The sequence below is a fragment of the Bubalus kerabau genome, chromosome 2, assembly GCF_029407905.1.
Source record: "Bubalus kerabau isolate K-KA32 ecotype Philippines breed swamp buffalo chromosome 2, PCC_UOA_SB_1v2, whole genome shotgun sequence".
Taxonomy (NCBI): Eukaryota; Metazoa; Chordata; class Mammalia; order Artiodactyla; family Bovidae; genus Bubalus; species Bubalus kerabau.
The window spans coordinates 90,647,366-90,671,017 of NC_073625.1; the positions used below are offsets into that span (position 1 = coordinate 90,647,366).

Genomic DNA, 23,652 nt, shown 5'->3' on the forward strand with positions numbered 1-23,652 from the left:
TAATTATTGGAGAAATGCAAAACAAAACACCAATGAGGTATCACCTCACACTGGTCAGAATGGCCATCATCAAAAAATTTACAAGCAATAAATGTTGGAAGGGGTGTGGAGAAAAGGGAACCGACTTGCACTGTTGATGGGAGTGCACATTGATGCAGCCACTATGAAGAACAGTATGGTGAGTCCTTAAAATACTCGTAATAGAACTACCGTACTACCCAACAATCCCACTGCTGGGCGTATATCCTGAGGAAACCATAATTGAAAGAGATGCATGTACCCCAGTGTTCAGTGCAGCACCATTTGCAACAGCTAGGACACGGAAGCAATCTAGATGTTCATTGACTGATGATTGGATAACAAAGATGTGGTACATACATGCAGTGGAATATTACTCAGCCATTAAAAAGAATACATTTAAATCAGTCCTAATGAGGTGCATGAGCCTAGAACCTGTTATACAGAGTGGAGAGAAAAACAAGTATTGCATATTAATGCATATATATGGACTCTAGAAAGATGGTACTGATGAGCCTATTTGTAGGGCAGCAGTGGAAACACAGACATTGAGAACAGACTTGTGGACACAGTTGGGGAAGGAAATGGTGGGATGAATTGGAAGAATAGCATGGAAATGTATAAATTACCATCTGTAAAATATATAGCTGGTAGAAATTTGCTGTATGATGCAGAGAGCTGCATCATAGAGGGGTGGGATGGGGTGGAAAGTGGGAGGGAGGTTCACGAGGGAGGGCATTCATGTACCTACGGCTGATTCGTGTTGATGTATGGCAGAAACCAACACAGTATTGTAAAGCTCCAATTAAACACTTAAAAAAAAAAAGAAAAGAGGGAAGTCGGCTGATTAAAACAAAAGTAGCTCAGGAGCTTTGGCCAGTGATAAATTCAAATCCGTATAAGACCATGGTTTTGAAAGCATGTGGCTTTCTAGATGAGCTAAACACAAAACCATAAGCCATAATATTGGTTAATTTTGCCCTTTGCTTTTATCATAAAAGATTTAAAATTTGTGACTCTTGAATTTGAAACCACTTTAAATTGTACATCCTTAAAAAGCACGTATTTGACTAGGAATCCAAAGCACAAAAATGGCCAAAACACTTCGGAAAAAGAAGGGAATATAGGTATCCCAGCAGACAGAATCCAGCTGACCTCTAAACATTTAAGCTGGCTGTCTGGTTTTCTAATATGAGTTTATAATGATACTTTAACACACACAAAAGTACTTCATGTCATACAGGTGTTCATGACTTTTAATAAATGTGACCAGGTCTTTTGTGGAGCTGAAATTGCTTGGTTATATTGCCTGCTAGCAGAGTCACTTTTAACTAATTACCACCTTCTGAGAGGGAGGTTGTAGTATTAACTGTCCTGGGTCTCAAGAAACAATAGTTCTCTGAAAACTCCTTCCAGTTGCCCAAACATTAGACTGCATTATAAGGGAAATTCAAATCAACTGCTTTTAGAATTTTAAAGTGAAATAGTGATAGAATCAGCCTTAATTTGGAGATCTTGACATTTGACTTAGAGAAACATTCAATTTATCACAAGATTGGCCCTAGAATTAATAAATGAATAATTATTGTTGAGGTATCTGTGCTTAGTCGCTTATTGTGTGCGACTCTTTGCAACCTCACGGACTGTAGCCTGCCAGGCTCCTCTGTCCATGGGGATTCTCCAGGCAAGAATACTGGAGTGGGTTGCCATGCCCTCCTGCAGGGCATCTTCCCAATCCAGGGATCGAACCCAGGTCTCCCGCATTGCAGGCAGATTCTTTACCATCTGCGCCACCAGAGAAGCTCACAGTAGGTATTTAGTAAAGCATAAATGAATGACAGGGCAGCTTCATAAGAGAAGCTTCCTCAGATAGCTTCTTGTAGTTATATGGACATGAATATGAAACTTTGTTCAGCCCAAAAAAGAAAAAAAGAGAAGCTTTAGTTCATCTATTATTACCTTCCATTGTGTTTTTCCCTACTTGGTTTGTTTGTAGTTTGTTTGTAAGGAAGGAAGATTGGAAAGAATCATTGCCCGTTATTTATTACACAACTTTGTAAGGGCTGTCCCTTCCTTCAACCCACTGCCCCCACCCCAGCCCTTCCTCATCAATGATAGCGTGATCTTCCACTAGTGGGATTACTCCACTCTCCTATTCAGAGCTGAAACACCTCTCACCATCTGGCCTCCTGACCTTTCTACCCCATTCTCATTCCGTACTTTCCCATCTTTCTCACTTGTCTTTAGCCACACCAGGCTTCAAGTAGTTCTTAAAACACATGGTGGTGCTTCAGTACTGCTTTTTTTCAGTGTTGAAACATGGAAACCTTTTCCGCCTTCCACCCCAAATTTTTCCTGTTCTTCATTTATAAGTTTCTCTGCTCACTCCTGCGTAGAACTGTGTGTTCCTTCATATCAGTGAAATGTCGAATTCTCTGGGATTTCCTTCTCTCACCTTCCATGACTCTTGAAGGAAGACTTAAATTTCCTGCATGCTGTTTGGTGCAACAGGTAAGGACCTCATGTTTGTCAACAGCAGAAATTGAAAAGGTGTTGAATAGTGACCTTGCAGAGGGAAAGTTCCCGAAGGAAGTGTAAGTGATTCTAGAGACATTTTAGCTTACGCTTGAAGTTTTATTCTGTTCCTTCATTTCTCCATACCCCAAATGGTTCTTAGAAATATGCCACTGGTTCTCAGTTCAGTCTCTTCTTCATTCCTGCCACATCAAATGATGGACTTGAGCTCTTCTGAACTCATTTCATTTCCCACCAGTTGTGTGTGTGTGCTTGGTGAAACCACTTAAGTGTTCTGTACTTCTGGGGTTTTTTTTATTATAAATATAGTGATTGGGCTTGATTTCTAAGAGCAATTGTATTGCCACAGTTTTCTCAAGGTACAAACTATTTATTAAGCGTCTATTATGCTGTATGTACTTAGTACTATGATAGTTGCCATGGGAGAATTTTAAAGTCTCAGTGCTTATACTCTTACTAGACAGATAAGATATACACATTAAACAATTAGGAACAGTGTGAGGTGGTGTATCATTAAGCACTATGGGACTATTAGAGAACCACTGCCCCTTTTTGATCTAGCCCCACTTACAGACTGAATGAATCCTGGGGAAGAAAACAGGAAGACTTAGTCACTTTAGGGGAGTGTCAGGTGCAGAAAGATTAACAGTGGCTCCTTAATGTTTACCATGCAGTGACAATCTTCCTGCTTATCATTTTAGCCTCCTTGATGTCATATCCTACCCGCAAACCCTAACACAATCCAACTCCTTGCCCAGAATGAAGGAAATCCAGTGTGTTCCAATAGGTTGGATTGTCCTGGTGGTTAAGCAGAATGAAGAACAGAGACTTTGTCAGTCTTTTTGCTTTTGGTCACTTAATTATGCTTAGAAAATAATGACCTTTGTTTTAATAACTCCTGAGTCACAGATCACCCTAATTTGGGATTTGATCTTCTTTCTGAGCTACGGCTTTGGTTCTCTTTCTTCTTTTTTGTTGGCCCTTTGAAGATTGTCTTTTTCTTTGATTACCTTGAATGTAGTGGTAGAGATAAAGCTAATTCAGACAGCTGAGAAATTATTTAGCTGTTTTAGTAGATCAAAGGTAACCAAATATGCTATTCATAAAATGTTCCATCTTCTTTTCTGTCTTTACTGAAACTTGGTTTTCTTGGATAATAGTAGAATCCTAAAATAAAGACTGCTAATTCTCACATTGCCTCAGTATCTCAGGTGCTGGAAATAGGGGCATGATTCTCATGGCTCTGCACTACCACTGCCAGACTCCTCTGAAAGCCCTTCCTTGTTTTATTGTCCCCTGAATGGTGATAGTCCACTGTCATTCGTATGTAGTCAGCTATTGAGCTTCAGGTCACTCTCGCAATCTGCCTTTCTCCTGTCAGTCTTGGGAGCACTGTGCATGTGCCAGCTCACCCAGCCACCATCAGAAATGAAAGACCAGTGTCCTGCAAAATGAACACTGTGTGTCTTTTGGCTCCTAGCACTGGAAGTGTGTGGATTGCTAAAGAGAAAGGTTCAAAATATGTGGAACCAGAAGCTAGTCTCTGGAAATTTCCCGTTTTAGTTCCTGGCTTCAGGATTTCTCTAGCTCCATGTAAAGCTCATCCATGCACTTGAGGGTATGCTAGATATTTTATCTAGTGTTTTTATGTATTTTTCAGTGATACGATTTCATCATATGTCATCCACATTGTTGCTGAAGTGGAATTTCTTTATGATGTACTTGACTAACCCCTACTTATTCTCTGGTGCTTGGCTTTCCTGATTCTCCTATCTAAACTTGATCCCCTGTTATACTTTCTCATACTGCTTTGTGGTTTTCACTACAAAATTAACATAGTATATGTGTGTGTGTGTGTGTATAAAATATACTTTTTGTGTGATCTTTTGTTGCCTGTCACTCTTTTAGACATTAAGTACTCTGAAGACAGAAACACAACTATTTTTATACAGTGAAAATTATAAAATTTAAAAGCAAAATTATACAGTTTCTTAAAATAAGTACTTTAAGAATTACCTTAAGGTAATGCTAATAAGGTAAGCAGGTTGGAAAGAAATAGGAGGTTGAAACAGTCCTGGATTCTGTGTTCTTCCCTCCCTATTTCCCCATCCATACCCTTTGCAGGCCTATCTTGCAGGCCTCCACCTTAAGTCAGTGTTCCTAACATGTGATGTAGCTGAGAACAGTTTGTTTTTCTAAGGTATTTTGCATTATGAATAGATAAATCCCCTCTAGTTTACCCTAGACATAGTTGAGACTTTTTACATTTTTTTAAAAGAACATTATGAGGTTTAGGGGAGGAGAAGGATGGAAGAAAACAAAATAATAAATTTTTTGTATGTGCATCCTTATCGTGATGTAATTACGGTGCTCCCTGGTATGGTTGCAGTGGGAACACTCCTCCTCCTTTCTTTTCTTCAACCCTATCTAGGGACTCATTGTCATATTTTTTCCTTTATTGTTTATTGTCTACATATCTCCCCTCATCCATCACTTCCTAGATAGAGGAAGAGGGCAAGCAACTGGGTGTATATGGTCTTCAAGGAACTGAGAGAGTCTTGAAGCTGAGGAGAGAAATCTATAGGAGGGACATAGTAGGCAAGAGAAGAAAACAGACAAATCATAGACGTGGGAATATAAGATATGTGTGTGTGTGGTGTATGTCAGGGGGAGGGTATTTCTTGGAAGAGTAATCAAGGAAGGTTGGATTTATAAAGCAGGGCCAAACTATGATTAACTTTCAGGGACATTTTGCAAAGTTAGGATTGCAAGCATTTGCAGAGAGGGTATTTCCAATTTTGCAGTGTGCAGTAGATTTTGTAAGTAAAACTTTTTCCTACTGATTTCAAGATAAGTTTGAAATTATTCTGTTTCATTTTACACTGAAGTATTGAGGGGCTATGCCATTTGTGGAGTTCTGTGAAGATATGTTCAGTGATCATTAATTTGCATTTGTGAAATTTGTGCTAAATGCTGTTTCGCAGTCACTGTGTTGGGAGCTTGGATACATTTTTAACACTATTGACTTGAATGAGGGTTCGGCTCCTCTTGTTTAAAATTTGGATTAAAGCTCAATCAACAGACTTTGGGTGGTCTCATCTTCACCCCTCAGAGAAGCAGATCCATATGACCAAACTGCTTAACAATTTGGCAAGATGGTAGGCTTCTCTCATGAGACACCCAAGACAAGAATAGCAGGGACATTAGAGGTCATTTCTGAGGTAGGTTGCCAGACCATGGGGGAAATTTGTCCAGAACTTGCTTTCACTCTCTTCAGCCTTAGCTTATGCTCCTAGTTGTTTCTTTTTTATAAAAATGAAAAATTATGAAATTTTCCATCAAGGTCTCAGAGGAAAATGGAAGAATAAACTAAGGATGCAAAGGAGTTTCAGAAATGTCAGCAAGTAAAAGAGCAAGCAGTGCTGTATCTTTGTGCAGTGGTGGCCGTGTTGAAACTCTTCATCTTCGCCATTGTCCTTGCTGGGCACACTTGGTGGGGGGGGCAAGGTCTTCACTGTCATTAAACTATTGAAAGAAAAAGAGGATATGTACTCATCTAAAATGTATACTTCCTAAAACTCTGTTTCTTGGACAGTTCTTCAGATCATTTCCATTCATGCTCATAATTTCTATGACATAATACTCCAGTGTTTTCAAATAAATTAACCTCCATGGTTGAACTTTATCTGTTTTTTATTATTGCCTTCAGATCTCTAAAAGAAGTACAGACCCGTGTGTGTGTGTGTGTGTGTGTGTGTGTGTGTGTGTGTCTGTCTGTCTGTCTGGGTCCAAGTGTCTGTGTTTCTTTGCGTGTGTGTTTGTGTGTGTGTGTGTCCGTGTTTGTACAAGAAGGAGAGAGGGGGAGAGAGAAAGTAGGAGGAATTCTTTTGCATTTATTAGGTTTTAGTCTGATGTCAAGAAACAAACCCAGTGGGAACATCCTGCTTCCTGTCCATGATTTATCCTCCTTTTCTTTCCTGTAGAGCATGTAGTGTTTATCTTCCTTGGGTAGGTTTTAAACATACAACTATAAATAACCGAAAAAGTTACATGTCCTGCTCACCTGCCAGGCCCAGTGGTTTACTAGCTGGTGAGCTTACTTCATCTCCCTAGGTGCACACTCCTCATTACAATACATACCTCATTCATTGGTTTCTCATAGATGTCCTCCTGCCAAGGGGCAGATTTTGCTTGAAAAGCATCTCGCTGGAGAGCTTCTAGCACCTTTTTTGGAGTGACAAACCCATACTGAGCTTCCAGCAAAGCCAAGTCCATTTTTTCAGCCTTTAAAACGCCTATGACTTCATCTCGAGCCTGTAGGAACAATAGGCATTTCAGAAAGCCCACTTTATCTACGAGCAGTCTCTGCAAGTGATTTCTTGTGTTGAGTGTTTTTTCTTGTTTCTTCTCTTTCAAATATAAACATCATATTCTGTTACAGCACCTTTCACAAAAGGTAGCAAAACTATGTCCCTTTATCCTTCTTACAATCTAGTTACACATGAATAATGCTTTTTATTGTGATAACTAGACAACAGGGAGAGAATTCTACATTTTTCATTGTGTTTGACAAGTAGATAACATGATATTCCTCAATGGACTGATATTTTCATATTCAGGGATACGAAATAAGATTGTCCTGTATGTATAGCAGCTGTTTATTTTGTGTAGGTTAATAATGCTGGGGCAAATCTTGGAGCCAGTTCACATGAGGTATAAAAGCACCTACTGTCATTTAAAACTGACCCAGAAGTCATCAGCTGTTATTGTTACCCTTCCGAGCCTGTGCGCTGGAACAGCCTGAGTGGAGGATGTGACCTTTCACATGTGCATGCCAATCTCATGTCATCATGACAGCCCTTTTAGATGTGATTAATTACTCTTCGTGTTGCCAGAAGAGAATTCTGTGTATGTGTCCTTACACTTTGCTTTCATGTGCATACAAGTATGAAGCCCAGATAGCTATGTCTGTGGCAGCCTACACAGCAAATTCATAAGCAACCTTCCCCGGGAAGCATGAGGGCGATGCTTCTAAGCCAGCTGACCTGCAGTTCCCCCTCCAGAATGCTGAGAAGAAATAAGAGGTCATCTCTGGAGAGGTCTTCTCCTTGGTGGCCGTTACCACTGTGTGACTTAGGATATGGAAGGATTGCATCTGACTCCCTGGTGGGGTCTTTGTCTTGCTGTCTCTGCTTCTTGTCCTCAGGCCCTTGGAAACTGTGGTCTTTTCCAGGTCTTGGAAATTGCTCTGGGGCTGAGCCCTCCTTGTCACTGCTTTTGGAACGCATTCTTTAAGGGCTGGAAAGAAGAAAGACAATTTGTAACGCTTAGTGGAAGTGGAATTTTAATAAGAGAACCTATTACTGCTTTGACAAGTCTGCACTCATGTTATATTTACCACAGCCAAAGATTCAATCTTTCTGAAGTCTACAGCAGAGAAGGGTATTAGCAGATTCATAAATCACAGTCTTATTTACACTTCTGTTTTTAAAATCAACATTTTAAAAAATGTGTTCTGCTTTGATTAAGGCCACTTATGTCCATGGGTAAACAGACTGTATTTGAACTTCATCCGCCAAGCATTCCACCTGAGGGACCTGGGTCATACCTCCAACCTCGGCTGAAGTGCTTACTTAAGACGTACTTAACATAATTATAAAATGGTAAATTTGCTAATTGTTCTAACTTTCTGCAGATTCACATTGTGGTTCCACAAGAAAACCCTGTGGAACTTAAAAAAATGTTTTTAAATTTCTTAACCTTTGGTGCTTTAAGATAGAATTATCAGAATTACTGCTACAAAATACTTTGGGTTATTTTGTTATGATGATAAAGTCTAATATTAAAGGAATGAAGGCTTGGTTCCTGGCTGCATCCCTGACATTCTGCTAAAATTCCAGAACTGTCCTTGGATAAGTCAAGGGTTTATATTTAGAGCCCTTATCTCCAAAATAAGAACCCCAATGCCTATGGTAGTTGATTTTTATGAAAACAATATAAAATAAAGTAATATTTGAGGGACAGTTTTAGCTGTACATCTTATTATATAGGTTTGAAATTAATTTACAATAGCACAATAATCTGTTCCACCTTTGAGGTTTCTAATGAAAAAAGAAAATATCAGCTGAACTTACAGTCTACTTCAGTGATGTTCAAAAAGATTGTTAATTTTACTCATTCCTACAAGTCAAGAAACTATCATCATCATTGGGGCCTTGCTTTTCATTTGTAATAATATTTCTTTAAAAATCAGAAGGGGTGGAACTTCCTTGGTGGTCCAGTGGCTAAGAATCTGCCTGCCAATGCAAGGGACATGGGTTCCATCCCTGGTCTAGGAACTGAGATTCCACATGTTGCAGGGCAGCTTAACCCGTGCCACAACTACTGAACCCGTGCACTGCAACTACTAAATCCCACTCACCTAGAGCTCGGGCTCTCACAATAAGATAAGCTACTGCAACAGGAAGCCACAGTACTGCAACCAGAGAGTAGCCCCTGCTCACCACAGCTAGAGAAATCCCACGGACAGCAATGAAGAGCCTGTGTACTGCATCAGAGACCCACTACAGCCAAAATTACATTAAAAAAAAAATTCTAGAGGGAATTTCCTGGTGGTCCAGTGACTGGGGTTCCGGCTTCCACTGCAAGGGGAACAGCTCTATCCCTGGCTGGCAAACTAGGCATGGCCAAAAAAAAAAAGAAAAAAAATCTGGAAAAGTTCAAGCATACAGAGATGTATGAAAATATAATGAGTCACCACATGCTACCACACAGATTTGTAAAATCTCCATTTATTATATATTTGGGTAATATCTTACAGATTAACCCAAAAAATCCAATACATTAGAAAATAGTTTTTTAAGTAAAATATTATAGATAGAGCAGAAGCCCCTATGTACATCTTCCTTAACCCACTTTCTACACATCCTACCCCATAAGTAATCATACTGAATTTGGTGTTTATTCTTCCCATGCATGTTTTATACTTTATATTTTTAATGCAGGTGTATATATATTGCTGAGCCATTTATAGTTTTACTTTGCAGATTTTCAAACCTAATGTAAACATAGCATATTGCGTGTAGCATTCTGAAAGGTTTTTTTGTACTGTTTTTGAGATTCTTGTTCCATTTTACTTATTTTACATATTTGACTGCTATATGATATTACACTGCATGAGTAATCCACCATTTACTTACCCATTTTACTGTTGATGGATATTTAAATAATTTACATGTTTTTAGTGTTAGAAAAAAATGCAGCTGTGAACATACTTTGACATTTTCTTCCTGTGTACATGCATTTCTTCGGGTATTCTTTATGGCATAAGAGTGGGATTTTTGGACTCTGCTATATTGTGTTCTCAACATTACTAGGGATTACTGCTCTCCTGAGTGGAGTACCAATTGATAGCAGAGTAGAAGTGTTCTCCTTGCTCTATATCTTCATCAACACGTGCTATTATAGAATTTATACCAATATGATAAATGAAATGGTATCTGATTTGCGTCCTAAATTCATAAGAGCAGCATCCTTTTATGTGTTTAGATGCCATTTGAGTTTCTTCATAAATTGCTTGTTCATAGTCTTTGCCCATTTTCCTTTTGTAAATATTAGTTGCCTTTTTCTTATGAATTTATAGGAATTCATTACATATTCTATAAGTTACTGTTTGGTTGATTATATGTTTTGCTATTATTTCTTCTGATAGTAGCTTAAACATTTTCACTTTATGTCTTTTGTGGTAAAGAAGTTTTCAATTTTACTTAGTCAAGTTAATCAGTTTTTAAATCAGTTCTTTATTTTTTAATTGGAAGATTTACAATATTGTGTTGGTTTCTGCCATACATCAACATGAATCAGCCATAGGTGTACATATGTCCCCTCTCTCTTGAACTTTCCTCTCACCCCATCCCACCCCTGTAGGTTGTCACAGAGAACTGGATTCAAACTCCCTGCATCACACAGCAAATTCCCACTGGCTAGCCATTTCACACATGGTAAAGTGTATGCTTCAGTGCTGCACTTTCAATTCCTCCCACTCTCTGCTTCCCCTCTGTGTCCACAAGTCTTTTCTCTATTTTTGCATCTCCATTGCTGCCCTGCAAACAGGCTCATCAGTACCCTTCCAGATTCCATGTATACGCATTAATACATGATACTTGTTTTTCTCTTTCTGACATAACTTCACTCTGTATAATAGGCTCTAGGTTCATCTACCTCATTAGAACTGACTCAAATGCGTTCCTTTTTTAGCTGAGTGATACTCCATTGTATATATGTACCACAACCTCTTCATCCATTCATCTGTCAATGGACATCTAGGTTGCTTCCATGTCCTATCTGTTGTAAACAATGCTGCAATGAACATTGGGGTACATGTGTCTTTTTCAATTATGGTTTCCTCAGGGTATATGCCCAGTAGTGGGATTATTGGGTCATATGGAAGTTTTATTCCTAGTTTCTTAAGGAATGTCCATACTGTTCCTTTTAGTGGCTATATCAGTTTACATTCCCACCAACAGTGCAAGAGGGTTCCCTTTCTCCACAGCCTCGTCAGTATTTATTGTTTATAGATTTTTTTTTATGATGGCCATTTTGACCGGTGTGAGATGATACCTCACTGTAGTTCTGATCTGCATTTCTTTAATAATAAATCAGTTCTTTTCTTTATAATTTGCATTGGAAACCAAAATTTGAGCAGTGGCAGTATAATAGAATGGTTAAGACCGTGAACCCTGGAACCACTCTGCCTGAGTTCATATCTCTCCTCCATTACTTATTGGCTATAAAACTTTGGCAAGTTACTCGATACCTCTCTGCCTTTCTCATCTGTAAAATGAGGATGATAATAGTAGTATATTCATAACCTAAAGTTGCTGTGAGGATTAAATTAGTCAGTACATGTCATACGTTTATAGCATGCCTAATACAATATTAACACCAATAAACATTAGCTTTTATTATTAACATTATTTATTTTTATTCCCTCCAATTTTATAGTGATTCTGTACTACCTTTATAGTTAGAAAAAAAATTTAAGAACTAAAGAAAATTTATTTGATTATCTATTTCATCTAATGAATTGTGAACCATGAATTCAGGGGGAAAGAAAAGAAGATTGAAAGTGGTTTTGTGTCTTTCCTGGGTACTCTGTTGAAGAAGTGACTCTTTCCAGTTCCACCTTGCTGGCACCACTTGAGAAATCAGAGTGCAGAACAGTTTAGGAACCTTGAGGACTTCATAACCAACCAGCTAAGCGCCCATTCATCTCTCCACCCATCCTTCAGCAAGCATTTATTGAAGGCCCGCTGTGTGTCCTGCAGTAAATTGGTTATTTATGGTGTGACTGTCTTACTTTTCTTAATACGGGTGGTACACTTTCAAGTATAAAGTTTATGGAAATCGTTTGTAAATCTGGGGTCATGAAGTGCACTGTACTAGACAGAAGTCAGGTGAAAAGAATTCTATCACAAATCAGCTGTGGGACTTAGTTAAGACGTGACCCTCCCTGAGCGCAGTGTCCTGATTTGTGAGGTGAGGCAGGTGAGGAGGTGATCTCTATGACCCCCTTTCTCCTAGGTTATATAATGATTCTTGCCACTGTGCCTTTCTTTTAGCATAGATTATCAATAGTGTATTTAAAAGACATGGATTCGTGGGTCTGTGCTCTATAGGAAATCCACAGAAATCTAAACGCTGCATATGGATATGCAGTAAACCTGTGACTAATGGTTTTCACCAGAGTAGAGATCACAGTTAAAAGACAGTGCTTAAGGAAAGAATCCCAGAGTTAATTTTCAAGTGAGCATCGTTCAGTAGCCTCATCATAACAATCAGGCTGTAACAGCAGAACTGGAAGGTGTTAGTGGCTTACCTGTTTATCACGTATTTTGTCAGTAATAAACCAACTATCAAGTGATACTAGTGGGGCACCCTCCTTAAAGTTACAGTGTCCATCTGGAGAAATTTAAAGCATTCACTTTCAAAGTGTTAGCAAGTCATGTAGTATCTTTCCTCTATAATTCATGTTCACTCTGACTTTCCTCCATCACAATGTATTTCCTTTATTAGCTGCTAGAGATCAACAGTGATGGTGGTGATGGTGGTGGCAATGTTGATGGTAGCTAATACTTAGTGAGAAGTTACTACATGCCAGGCATTCTTCTAAGCATTTTACATGTATTAACTCATTCAATTCTCCACGACAACCCTATGAAGTGTAGGGATATTATTATCTCTATTTACAGCAAAGAAATGGAAACACCAATGAAGGCTGCACAGCTAATAAGTGGAAGAACTGGGATTTGAATCCAGACAACCTGGCTGTACTACCTGTGCTCTTAAAAAATCATGTCTCATGCTATTATACTGTACTGCCAAAGACAGGTGGTTATAAACACCCTGTCTGAGATGGATACAGACACCATGTGTGAAAAATGCTTGTAGCCTTGCTGAAGAGATTACTTATCAATAATTACAGTAGAGATGAACAGTGATCTGTGGCAGTAGTTGTCACGGACTGTCCACTACTTGGCCTTCTCTGGTGGCTCAGCTGGTAAAGAATCAGCCTGCAGTGCAGGAGACCTGGGTTCGATCCCTGAACTGGGAAGATCCTCTGGAAAAGGGAATGGCTACCCACTCCAGTATTCTGGCCTGAAGAATTCCATGGAGTGTATAGTCCATGGGGTTGCAAAGAGTTGGACATGACTGAGTGACTTTCACTTTCACTGCACTACATATCCAGGAAAGGACTTATTTATTTGAGAAATGCAAAGGTATAAAGGGAGTATATTTTTATATAGGGATGGAAGGTTAGGATATATAGTATTTTTGACTGTAGAAAGCCCCATTATGTGTATATTTATGTACTAATAAATAATGTTCATATACTAGCATATTAATGTATGCTATGTACCTTATGGGAGAAGGCAATGGCAACCCACTCCAGTACTCTTGCCTGGAAAATCCCACGGCAGAGGAGCCTGGTAGGCATGCAGTCCATGGGGTCGCTAAGAGTCGGACACAACCGAGCGACTTCACTTATGAAAACATATTCAAAAATAAAGTGGAAAAATATTAATAAAAAATAAGAAATCCAGTTTTTTTCTCCCACCCCATTGGATTATCTTGATCACTTCAGGGAGATCATTACTCTGGCCTATAGGAATAATGGAGGGTTGTTAATATAGGGTAGATACGTTTAAAACACTTAAATATTATGTACCACTTTGTTTATATAAATGTTCTCACATGAAGGACAAGGCCTTCAGTTTCTTCTATCTAATATTAATATCTAATACATTCAGATATTCTATCTAATACATTGATGTGTCCCATGGAATTTCTGACCTGGTGTTTCATACCTAATGGCTATTCAAGAAAATGACTGATTTGTTCCTTCTACTTTGTGGCCTATCCACAATTTAGGTAACATTACTAAATAACAGTGGCTCAAAACTCTGTAGGTTACTCTGCATTTTCAGTCATCTTGCAGCTCAACTGGGTGTGAATGGGCTAAGATGGGCTCACTCCATATCTGACTCTCAGCTAGACAAACTTGATCTCATCTGGATCATCTCATCTCTGCTCCACGTGGGCTTTCAGCCTCTGGTGGGCTGGACCAGGCTTCCCCGTAGAGCAGACTCAGGGCAGCATCCCAAGAATGTGATGACCAGTGATCTGTGACAATAGTTGTCATTGACTCTCCCCTGGATCGCTTATTCTCCCCTACTCCAAGTCTTCAGTTTTTTTGGTAAAAGAGCATTACAAGACCACCCCAAATTCAGGAAGTGGGGAAATAGATCCCACTTCTTGATGGAAGGAGCTGCAGAGTCACATTGCAGACGACTGGGAAGAATTAACTGCAGCCATCTTTGAAAAACTCATCTGCCACACTTATAGATTCATATTTCTGTGAAAATCAAATAGAAGCCTAGTTTAAAAGAGAGGTAAAATGTGTTTGGTTTTTACTTCTTTTAGTTTCCTGGAAGCATAGGGTTATTTTTGTGACTTCTATGATGCATTCCTGTGCTTTCATCTTACTAGGTAGTCAAATGTGGAACAATAGGCTACTGATAAGAATCAACTTGTATTCTGTTACTATTCAATAAGGATTCCTCTGTCACCATTAATCTTATCCAAGGTATGCCTTCCAGAATTCCAAGATAATGTAAGTTTATGTACTTACATTACAGAAGTAGCTACAGGGTAGCTTGCTAAGCATTGCTCATAAGTAGTGCTCTTTTTGTTAAGGCAACTTGAACTACTACAGGGCTTCCCAGGTGGCACTAGTGGTAAAAAAAAACCCACCTGCCAACGCAGGTTAGATGTAACAGACGCAGGTTCCATCTCTGGGTCAGGAAGATCCCCTGCAGGAGGGCATGGCAACCCACTCCAGTATTCTTGCCTGGAGAATCCCCATGGACAGAGGAGCCTGGTGGGCTGCAGCCCATTGAGTCACACAGTCGGATGCGACTGAAGCAACTTAGCATGGAGCACAAACTGCTACAGAAAACTGAGTGGATCTCCATATATGCACTGTCTTCCCTCACCTCTCATTCTTTTTTTTTTTTAATTGAGTTATAGTTAATGTACAGTATTATATGTTACAGGTGTAAAATATAGTGGTTCATCATTTTTAAAGGTTGTATTCGATTTATAGTTATTATAAAATATTGGCTATATTCCTCCTCACCTCATTGTTAAAGTGAGTTGAGTGAAATCCTCCAGGAGTGCACATATCATTTGCCAATGATGATATTTATAAGTGATTTTTTAAAAAAGGAATGAGCTGAAACATTTTTATGTTATGTTTATCCTTTTTAAATTGTTTAGAGTTTTTCTGAAACCATCTATTTTCTTTGGGGACTAGGGAAAATAGCTTCAGCATTCTTGCTGGTGTTCAATTGGGTTTGTGAACAGACCCTTCGTGTGCAGACTTCGGGTTGACTGAGGAGCGTGTGTCTCCGCATGTTTACAGTGGTGGAGTTTCCTTACCCTTCTGCCAACAACCACAAACTGATCAGTAATGAGAAGTAATTAAGTATCGAGAGGAAGAAAACAAAGACATGAATTTCATGATACTCTCATGCTTTGTATTATCAGTGACTTCATTGTTTCTCTTGGCAAATTTTTTATGCATCTGTGCTTGGCCCAGGGGTGCATACTGAGGGAAAGAAAAGTTTTGTAATAGCAGCGGTGGTTTGGGATTTTCAGGTTACCAAGGGAAAAAAAATCGAATGGAAAATTGCTTTTGTTTATAACAAATTATGATGCCTTACTCTTTACATAACTGTCACTAGTGACATAATGCCTGATGGTTTTGCAAAGACATTTGCCTGCCTAGTTGTCAAGTTTAACAGCCTAGTGTGTTGATTATCTGTGACTCTCAGAGCCATCGAATGGCAGCCTTCAGAAATGTAAGAGAGTGATAGACTGGGAATCAGGAAACAGGACTTCTGATCTCAATTCTGCTTTTAATTAGCTACTCTGGGTCGCAGCTCGTAAAATAAGGCTATTAGGCTGGGTTGACCCCATGAGGTCATTCAGGATGAAATAAGGTTTCTTCCCCTTGACCTCTACCCTGGTCCTCACTCCCTAATGGGTCCCCCTTACTACAGAATTTGTGCCTGAGACCAGATGATCTCTGAGGTCCTGGGACTTCCCGCTTTAGAATTTTGTGCTTGTCTGTTGTCTTGTATCTATGGATACAAATACAGTGCAGTTGGCCCTGAGAAGCAGATTCTGCTTTGTTTTCCTATGCAGTGACCTCGGTCAGTTTTTCTTTGGTGTAAGCTGGTTGAAATCGTGATATATTTTGGTAAGGATGTGTTCATGCAGAAGAAGGACAAATAGAATTGTTTGCAATTATTTACTTAATTTAGTTACAGGAAATAGCCAAATGTCAATTGAGGCTCATTCTAACTACCACCTCCCCCCAGCGTACAAGCCCCTAGCCAACTCCTTACTATAAATGTTGAACTTTATTAATCATTCTTTCTTTGTATAACAAAAACTGCTTATTCTACATAATTGGATGCTACTTAGATGTAATTTAGTCTCTGCATACCTGTTTATTTCCATGTTTGAATGGTGAAAACAGGTTGTTTGGCTATATAAAAGAACTTCAGAATGCCTCAGTGAAAGAAATTGGTTGTGGTCTTGATAATTTACTATGATATCAGGGTAACCAATCAAAACTATTCCAGTTTAAAGACGAAAATAACAATGATAGCTTACATTAATTCAGTACTTAGCAAATAAATACTTTCTTTTGGTTAACCCTTTAGTCTTCTCAAAAACTTTTTCTCTGTTTTGCAATAGAGGAAACTGAGGCATAGCTGCTAAGTAACTTGCTGAAGGTCATACTGCTAGAAAGTAGCAGAGCCATGTCCCAGCATGGGCGTCTGGCTTTAGAATTCAGCAAATCACTATGCTGTATCTACTTAGGGTCTCATAAGAAGGTATATTTAGTAAAGGAAAATATCCTGCTTCAACATTGTTATTCAATAAACATTTATGAAGTACCCACTTATCAGTTATCATATTTGCTAATTTGTGCAAGCTTGTTTTTGTATATGGACTAATGTCTGTTTTGTTGATATGGGTACAGTTAATTCTGGCTACCCAGAATTACACAAAAATATGAATATTAATGAATTCACAACTTCTGGCCCTTTCAGCACTTGGTCTATTCAGTAAAAATGTTTTGTTTTCATGCATCATTTATGTGCAGAAACTAAGCCACAAAGTGGCTTTTCTCAGATACTTTGCTGGCATCTTGGGTGTGGGCAGAGGGAGCATGGCAAGAAAGACTCTGAGATTATGGGATCAAATGGATCTGGATTTGAATCACTACTCCAGCATGTTAGCTCTGTGGCCTTGAACAACTTACTGTACCTCTGTGAGCCTTCAGATGTAACATGGAGATAATGCTACCTGGTAATGAGTTTATCGTTCATACTCTGTGAGCTTAGGGTCCCTGTTGTTCATGTCTGTCTCCGTAGTGTTCAACAGAGTTGGACCTCAGCAGGAATTCATTTGAATGACTGAATCGTGTAGTCCTCAATAGAGCTGATTGGCTCTTAAGTATCGATAGGGACTGCCTCATAGTAAAGATGAGTCATCTGTGAACCACGGGCTAGAAATTCAGAAAAATGGTACGGAGAATCTGACAGAAGCAGCTAATGTGTGTAGACCTCTTAACACATGCTGGGTGCTATCTTAAATGCTTTGTGTATGTCATCATTTAATCTTAAAGAGTTTTACCCTTAGTAAAGACTGTAGGAAAGGGCATGGTAAAGCTAAACTAAGAGTGGAGACTCTCAGAGACAAAAATTAATATCAGGATGAGGGTAATCCCCTTCATGAATCACCGCCTTGTAGTGGCAAAAGGACATAGTGCTGTGCATGGCCACCGAAGACAGATGGGTTATAGTGGAGAGTTCTGACAAAATGTGGTCTGCTGGAGGAGGAGATGGCAGCCCACGGCAGTATTCTTTCCTGGAGGATCCCAATGAACAGTATGAAAAGGCAAAAAGATATGACCCTTGAAAAATGAGCCCCCCAGATGAGAAAATGTCCAGTGTCCTACTGGGGAAGAGCAGAGGGCAATTAGTAATAGTTCCTGAAAGAATGAAGCAGCTGGGCCAAAGTGGAAACAACACTCAGTTGTGGTGAAAGTAAAGTCCAATGCTGTAAAGAACAATATTGCATAGGAACCTGTAATGTTAGGTCCATGAATCAAGGTAAACTGGATGTGATCAGACAGGAGATAGCAAGAGTGAACATGGACATCTTAAGGAATCAGTGAACTGAAATGGACAGGAATGGGCAAATTTAATTCAGATGACCTTTATATCTACTACTGTGGGCAAGAATCCCTTAAAAGAAATGGAGTAGTGCTCATAGTGAACAAAGAGTTAGAAATGCAGTACTTGGGTGCAATCTCAAAAATGACAGAATGATGTTGATTCATTTCCAAGGAAAGCCAATTCAACATCACAGTAATCCATGTCTGTGCCCCAACCACTGATGCCGAAGAAGCTGAAGTTGACCAGTTCTATGAACACCTACAAGACCTTCTAGAACCAACACTAAAAAAAGATGTCCTTTTCATCAAAGGGGATTAAAATGCAAAAGTAGGAAGTCAAGAGACACCCGGAATAACAGGCATGTTTGGCCTTGTAATACAAAATGAAATAAGGTAAAGGCTAGCAGAGTTTTGCCAACAGAACACACTGCTTCTTGGAAAGAAAGCTATGACAAACCTAGGCAGCATATTAAAAAGCAGAGACATCATTTTGCCAACAAAGTTCTATGTAGTTAAAGCTCTGGTTTTTCCAGTACCCATGTACAATGTGAGAGTTGGACCGTAAAGAAGAATTCTGCTGAGCACCAGAGAACTCTTGCTTTCAAATTGGGGTGCTGGAGAAGACTCTTGAGAGTCCCTTGGACTGCAAGGAAATCAAACCAGTCAATCCTAAAGGAAATTAACCCTGAATATTCATTGCAAGGACTGATGCTGAAGCTGACGCTCCAGTACTTGGGCCACCTGATGGGAAGAGTCACCTCATTGGAAAAGACCCTGATGCTGGGAAAGGTTGAAGGCAAAAGGAGAAGGGGGCAGCAGAGGATGAGATGCTTAGATAGCATCACCTCACCAACTCAATGGACATGAATTTAATCTAACTCCGGGAGATAATGAAGGATAGGGAAGCCTGGTATGCTACAGTCCATGGTATTACAAAGAGTCAAACACAACTTAGTAACTGAACAACAACAATCAGGGTAGTGCTGGTACCTACACAAAGTTTAGTGTGTGTGTTTGCACACATGTGGGTGGAGAAGGGACACTCAGTCCCCAGGACTTACTAGAAAATTGCAGGTAAAGTCGTTGAATTTTCAGAACCTTTATCATATATACCCCAACCCTTTGTTCTGTCTCAGCCTCACCTCCCTGATTACAGGTTCACATGCATAAAATGAGTTCAACATCTGCCGCACTCCTTTTTATTTGACGGCACCTTGAACAGTCCTTAGTCCTGTTTTTAATGTCTGTGACATAATGCAGTGCCATTTAAACTCGTTTGTAGGAAGTTTGGGGGTGAACTCTTTTGATAGCAAGATGGCTGCATAACGCACAGGGAGCCTGTGCCGACTGGAGGACGCTCTTCGCCAAGGGACAACCTTGAAAGTGATTCAGTGCCTTAAGTTTGAATGTGTTTAACATTTAGGGAGCAGACTGTCAGCTAGCTTTACATTTCCACTTGGATTTCCCCCTCTCTGTGTGGATCCATAAAGCTATAACTTAGTTCCCTGAAAGGAGAATGGAAAGAGAAGTAGTAAGATTATGGGGTTCTCAGCAGAGCTCGTTGAGCCCTTAATATTAACTGTCTCATGGTAAATGTGATTCATCTATGAAAATACTGGCTATAAATAGATGTTAATAGTGCTCAGTTGCAGATCAGCCAGGTTGTGCTTGCATGGCCACATTTGGGAAAAAAATCCTGTTGAGTATTTTATTTGGTTTCTCTTAAAATGAAAAAATAAAGTTTGTTTCCTTTTATTGCCCTAGTCACCCACATTTGAAGACACTAATTCAGCCAGCTACAGCAGAGCTATCTGATGGCTAAAAAAAGATACATCGAAAACCAGATAACCTAATTTAGCAATGGCCCCCCTTTATCTTTTTATTCCATTTTGAGTAAAAGTCATTGAAACATTCCCTTAACGGTGTTTTTACTTGTAGGGAAAGGTGAATAGGGCTTCAGAGAGGGGAATAGAACTTGAGGATCTGTGATTCAGGTGCATATTCTTAAGAATTCTGATTCCTAAAAGAAATTCAGGGTTACTTTCACATCAAATGTGAGGTTCAGAAGGCAGTGTAGTCATCTCATCCATCTCTCATAGTACCAGTCAGTTCAGTCACTCAGTCGTGTCTAACTCTCTGCGACCCCATAAACTGCAGCACACCAGGCCTCCATGTCCATCACCGACTCCTGGAGTCCACCCAGACCCATGTCCATCGAGTCAGTGATGCCATCCAACCATCTCATCCTCTGTCGTCCCCTTCTCCTCCTGCCCCCAATCCCTCCCAGCATCATGGTCTTTTTAAATGAGTCAGCTCTTCTCATCAGGTGGCCAAAGTATTGCAGTCTCAGCTTCAACATCAGTCCTTCCAATGAACACCCAGGACCAATCTCCTTTAGGATGGACTGGTTGGGTCTCCTTGCAGTCCAAGGAACTCTCAAGAGTCTTCTCCAACACCACAGTTCAAAAGCATCAACTCTTTGGCGCTCAGATTTCTTTATAGTCCAACACTCACATCTATACATGACCACTGGAAAAACCATAGCCTTGACTTGATGGACCTTTGTTGACAAAGTCAACACAGTATCTAAGTATTTTCTGTGCCCATCTACTCCATTGTTACATATTGTCCCGTGCCCATCTACGCCATTGTTACACAGCTGTAAGTGTCTGAGGGGTTTGCTGGTGGCTCAGATGGTAAAGAATCTGCCTGCAATGCGGGAGACCCAGGTTCGGGAAGATCCCCTGGAGAAGGAAATGGCAACCCCCTCCAGTATTCTTGCTGGAGAGTCCCATGGACAGAGGAGCCTGGTGGGCTGCAGTCCGTGGGGTCGTGAAGAGTCGGACACGACTGAGCAACTAACATACACAAGTGTCTGAAAGTGCTTCCTTGTGAGCTGAAATACAGCTCCCAGGATCTTTATTCATTTATCCTTCTCCTGCCTCCAGAGCTAAGTCAAGCGAGGCTACTTCTCTTGCCACATTGTGGCCCTTCAGTGGGAAGTACTCTGTTCTTTTTTTCAGATATAACACTCACCACACCTCATGTTGTGTGGTTTAGTCTCCCTCATCCAACACACGATCTCACCACACATTTTGATTGCATTATTGAATTATGCTTCATTAGGTTAGGTGTTTCTTAAAGAAATGCATAGAGTTGGGCATGATTTCCCAGATAATAAACACAACTAAAGTAATGAAATGGTAAGAGTATATACTTAGGGAAGACCTCAGTCTTCTGATTTTGGATCTCAGATAGATCTCTGATATTGGATCTCAGTATAGATCAAATAATTTGATAGTAGGCATTTAATGAAGACGTATTCCAGTTTTGCTTATCAGATGAGTGCTTGTAATACCTTTCATGTGTACATTGCTCTTTATATCAATAAATAGATAATTATTCACCCTGTTTTTCAAGATGAGGAGTTCGAGGTTCAGAAAGCTTAAATAACTTTGGTTAATAAACCTTGAGCCAAAACTGAAAACTCAGGCATTCTGACACCCCTTTCTCTCCAGTCTCATGCTGGATATATCAACAGTGTACTTTTTTAAAAGCTCGAATATGTTCTTTGGTTGTTTTTCCACAAAGTGCTAGAGTCAGAGAAGCTGCTATGCTGTAGATACAGAATAAACAGCCTGCCAATGGGGTCTAATAGAGCAGACTTACATCATGGCTTTTCTTAGCTGTGTGTTCTGAAGAAAGGACAAAAAGAAATATAAAAATCTCCAAGTATAAATAGTCAATTTATCCAAGTTTTCCATTACAAATCAGTGGCTCTTTAAATATTCTTTTCTCATTTAAGGTTGACACAGGGCTGGGAATGTTTTCCAGATCTTTGTGGAATAGAACAGAAGAAGAAAATTATTTTCATATAGTCCAAGCTAACTTTAAGTGCATTTTAAAATGCCACACTCCCAGCACTAGATCAGAGCTCTTGAAAATCATATGATTCTTTTAACAGTTTTCAAACTACATCACTTTTCATATTTCTTCCAAGTCTGCTCTCTGTTTTTTCTTAGAAGCATGGTGATATTGAGCCAGTCACTTAACCTTTCTATTCTCTTTGAATTTTTGTCTCTTTGGCTCTTGGAACCAGTTTCTTCCAATCTCCCTCTTCTGAAACCCATTGGAAGTTAATGTACCCTTGGTCATGACCAGATCCAGCCCCAGAAGCCAGAACTCTTGCCTACAGCTCTGTTGCTGTTTCCATAACAACGCTACATGTTCAACAGGCCAGCCCCTACTTCTTCCAGCCCTAGAAAGATATGAATCTTAAAAGATAAAAAATGCATATTTATAGAACCCAAAGTGTCCCACAAATTTTTGTTGACTTTCTCGACCTCTTCCTCACCCATTAGTTGACAGTAAGTCACCCTGACTGCCTTTCGGCCTCCTCTTGGCTAGACCAACCTAACATAATACAGAGCTCTGAGATGAACGGGAGATTTGAGATCAAGAGTTTCCATCTATAGATTCCAAATGACATCTTTCCTTTTTCTTCTTTTATCTACTGACCTGTGACTGGAATAGAGCGATAGTGTGTTACTAAAACAAATCTTGCTGCTGGTCAAGTCCTAGAGCAGTACTCGACCTTGCAGCCATTTTATTTCTCCTTTCCCACATCTACCGTTACTTAGTCTATCTTCCTGTACTGGGGAACAGGTCCCTGCTTGCCTCTCAGGCATTTGCGTCTAGTCTGGCTCATGTACACTTGATCTTACTAGGGGAAAAGAAAGAAACTCAACTTGTAAAACTCCGATTATTTGCCAGATTATATGACTCATGCTTTCTATTCTTTACATATCTTTTTTTTAAAAAAATTCAAACACATGGACTTGGTATTATTCTCCTTATTTTAAAGATGAAAAAACTTGAGACATTGAGAAATTCACAGTTGAATAGAAATATAAGTTCAAGAATAAATACAGAATACCAACAAAAGCTGTAAATAATGTCCAATGTACAAAGTGTGTTGGGCCTTAGAGGATAAGAGTAGCTGGCTCATATGTACAGGCTGAAGGTGGATGAAGAACAGCGTGTGGCAAATATCAAGTCATTCCTTATGGCTGAAGTAAAGGAGAAGACCAGCAAGGAAATTTGAATGTGTATTCTATGTATTAGATGTTAATAAAAAGTTATTGTTAATTTTGTTAGCTGTATTAATGACATTGTATTTATGTGAGAGAATGTCCTTTTTATTTTTCTAGATACATAGCGAAGTATCCTACTTTGAAATGATATGGTATCCTTCTCATATGTCCACATATGAGAAGACTGCAGGC

The 23,652-nt window shown here is 39.5% G+C and overlaps 2 protein-coding genes across 6 annotated transcripts in view; one reads left to right on the plus strand and one right to left on the minus strand.

Annotated features, from left to right (window-relative positions):
- Window positions 1-23,652, plus strand: part of CMSS1 (cms1 ribosomal small subunit homolog) — a 388,986-nt gene that overhangs the window by 119,046 nt on the left and 246,288 nt on the right. The gene's annotated exons all lie outside the window — the stretch shown is intronic.
- FILIP1L (filamin A interacting protein 1 like) overlaps window positions 1-23,652 on the minus strand; it is a 306,702-nt gene that overhangs the window by 111,775 nt on the left and 171,275 nt on the right. For all 3 annotated transcript variants that reach the window (XM_055567913.1, XM_055567910.1, XM_055567911.1), the window contains exons 2-3: window positions 7,599-7,851; window positions 6,694-6,867 (exon numbers count right to left, since the gene is read on the minus strand). In XM_055567913.1, the coding sequence (XP_055423888.1) occupies window positions 6,694-6,867; window positions 7,599-7,841 (417 nt within the window). In that variant the 5' untranslated portion in view covers window positions 7,842-7,851. The remainder of the gene's footprint in view (window positions 1-6,693; window positions 6,868-7,598; window positions 7,852-23,652) is intronic.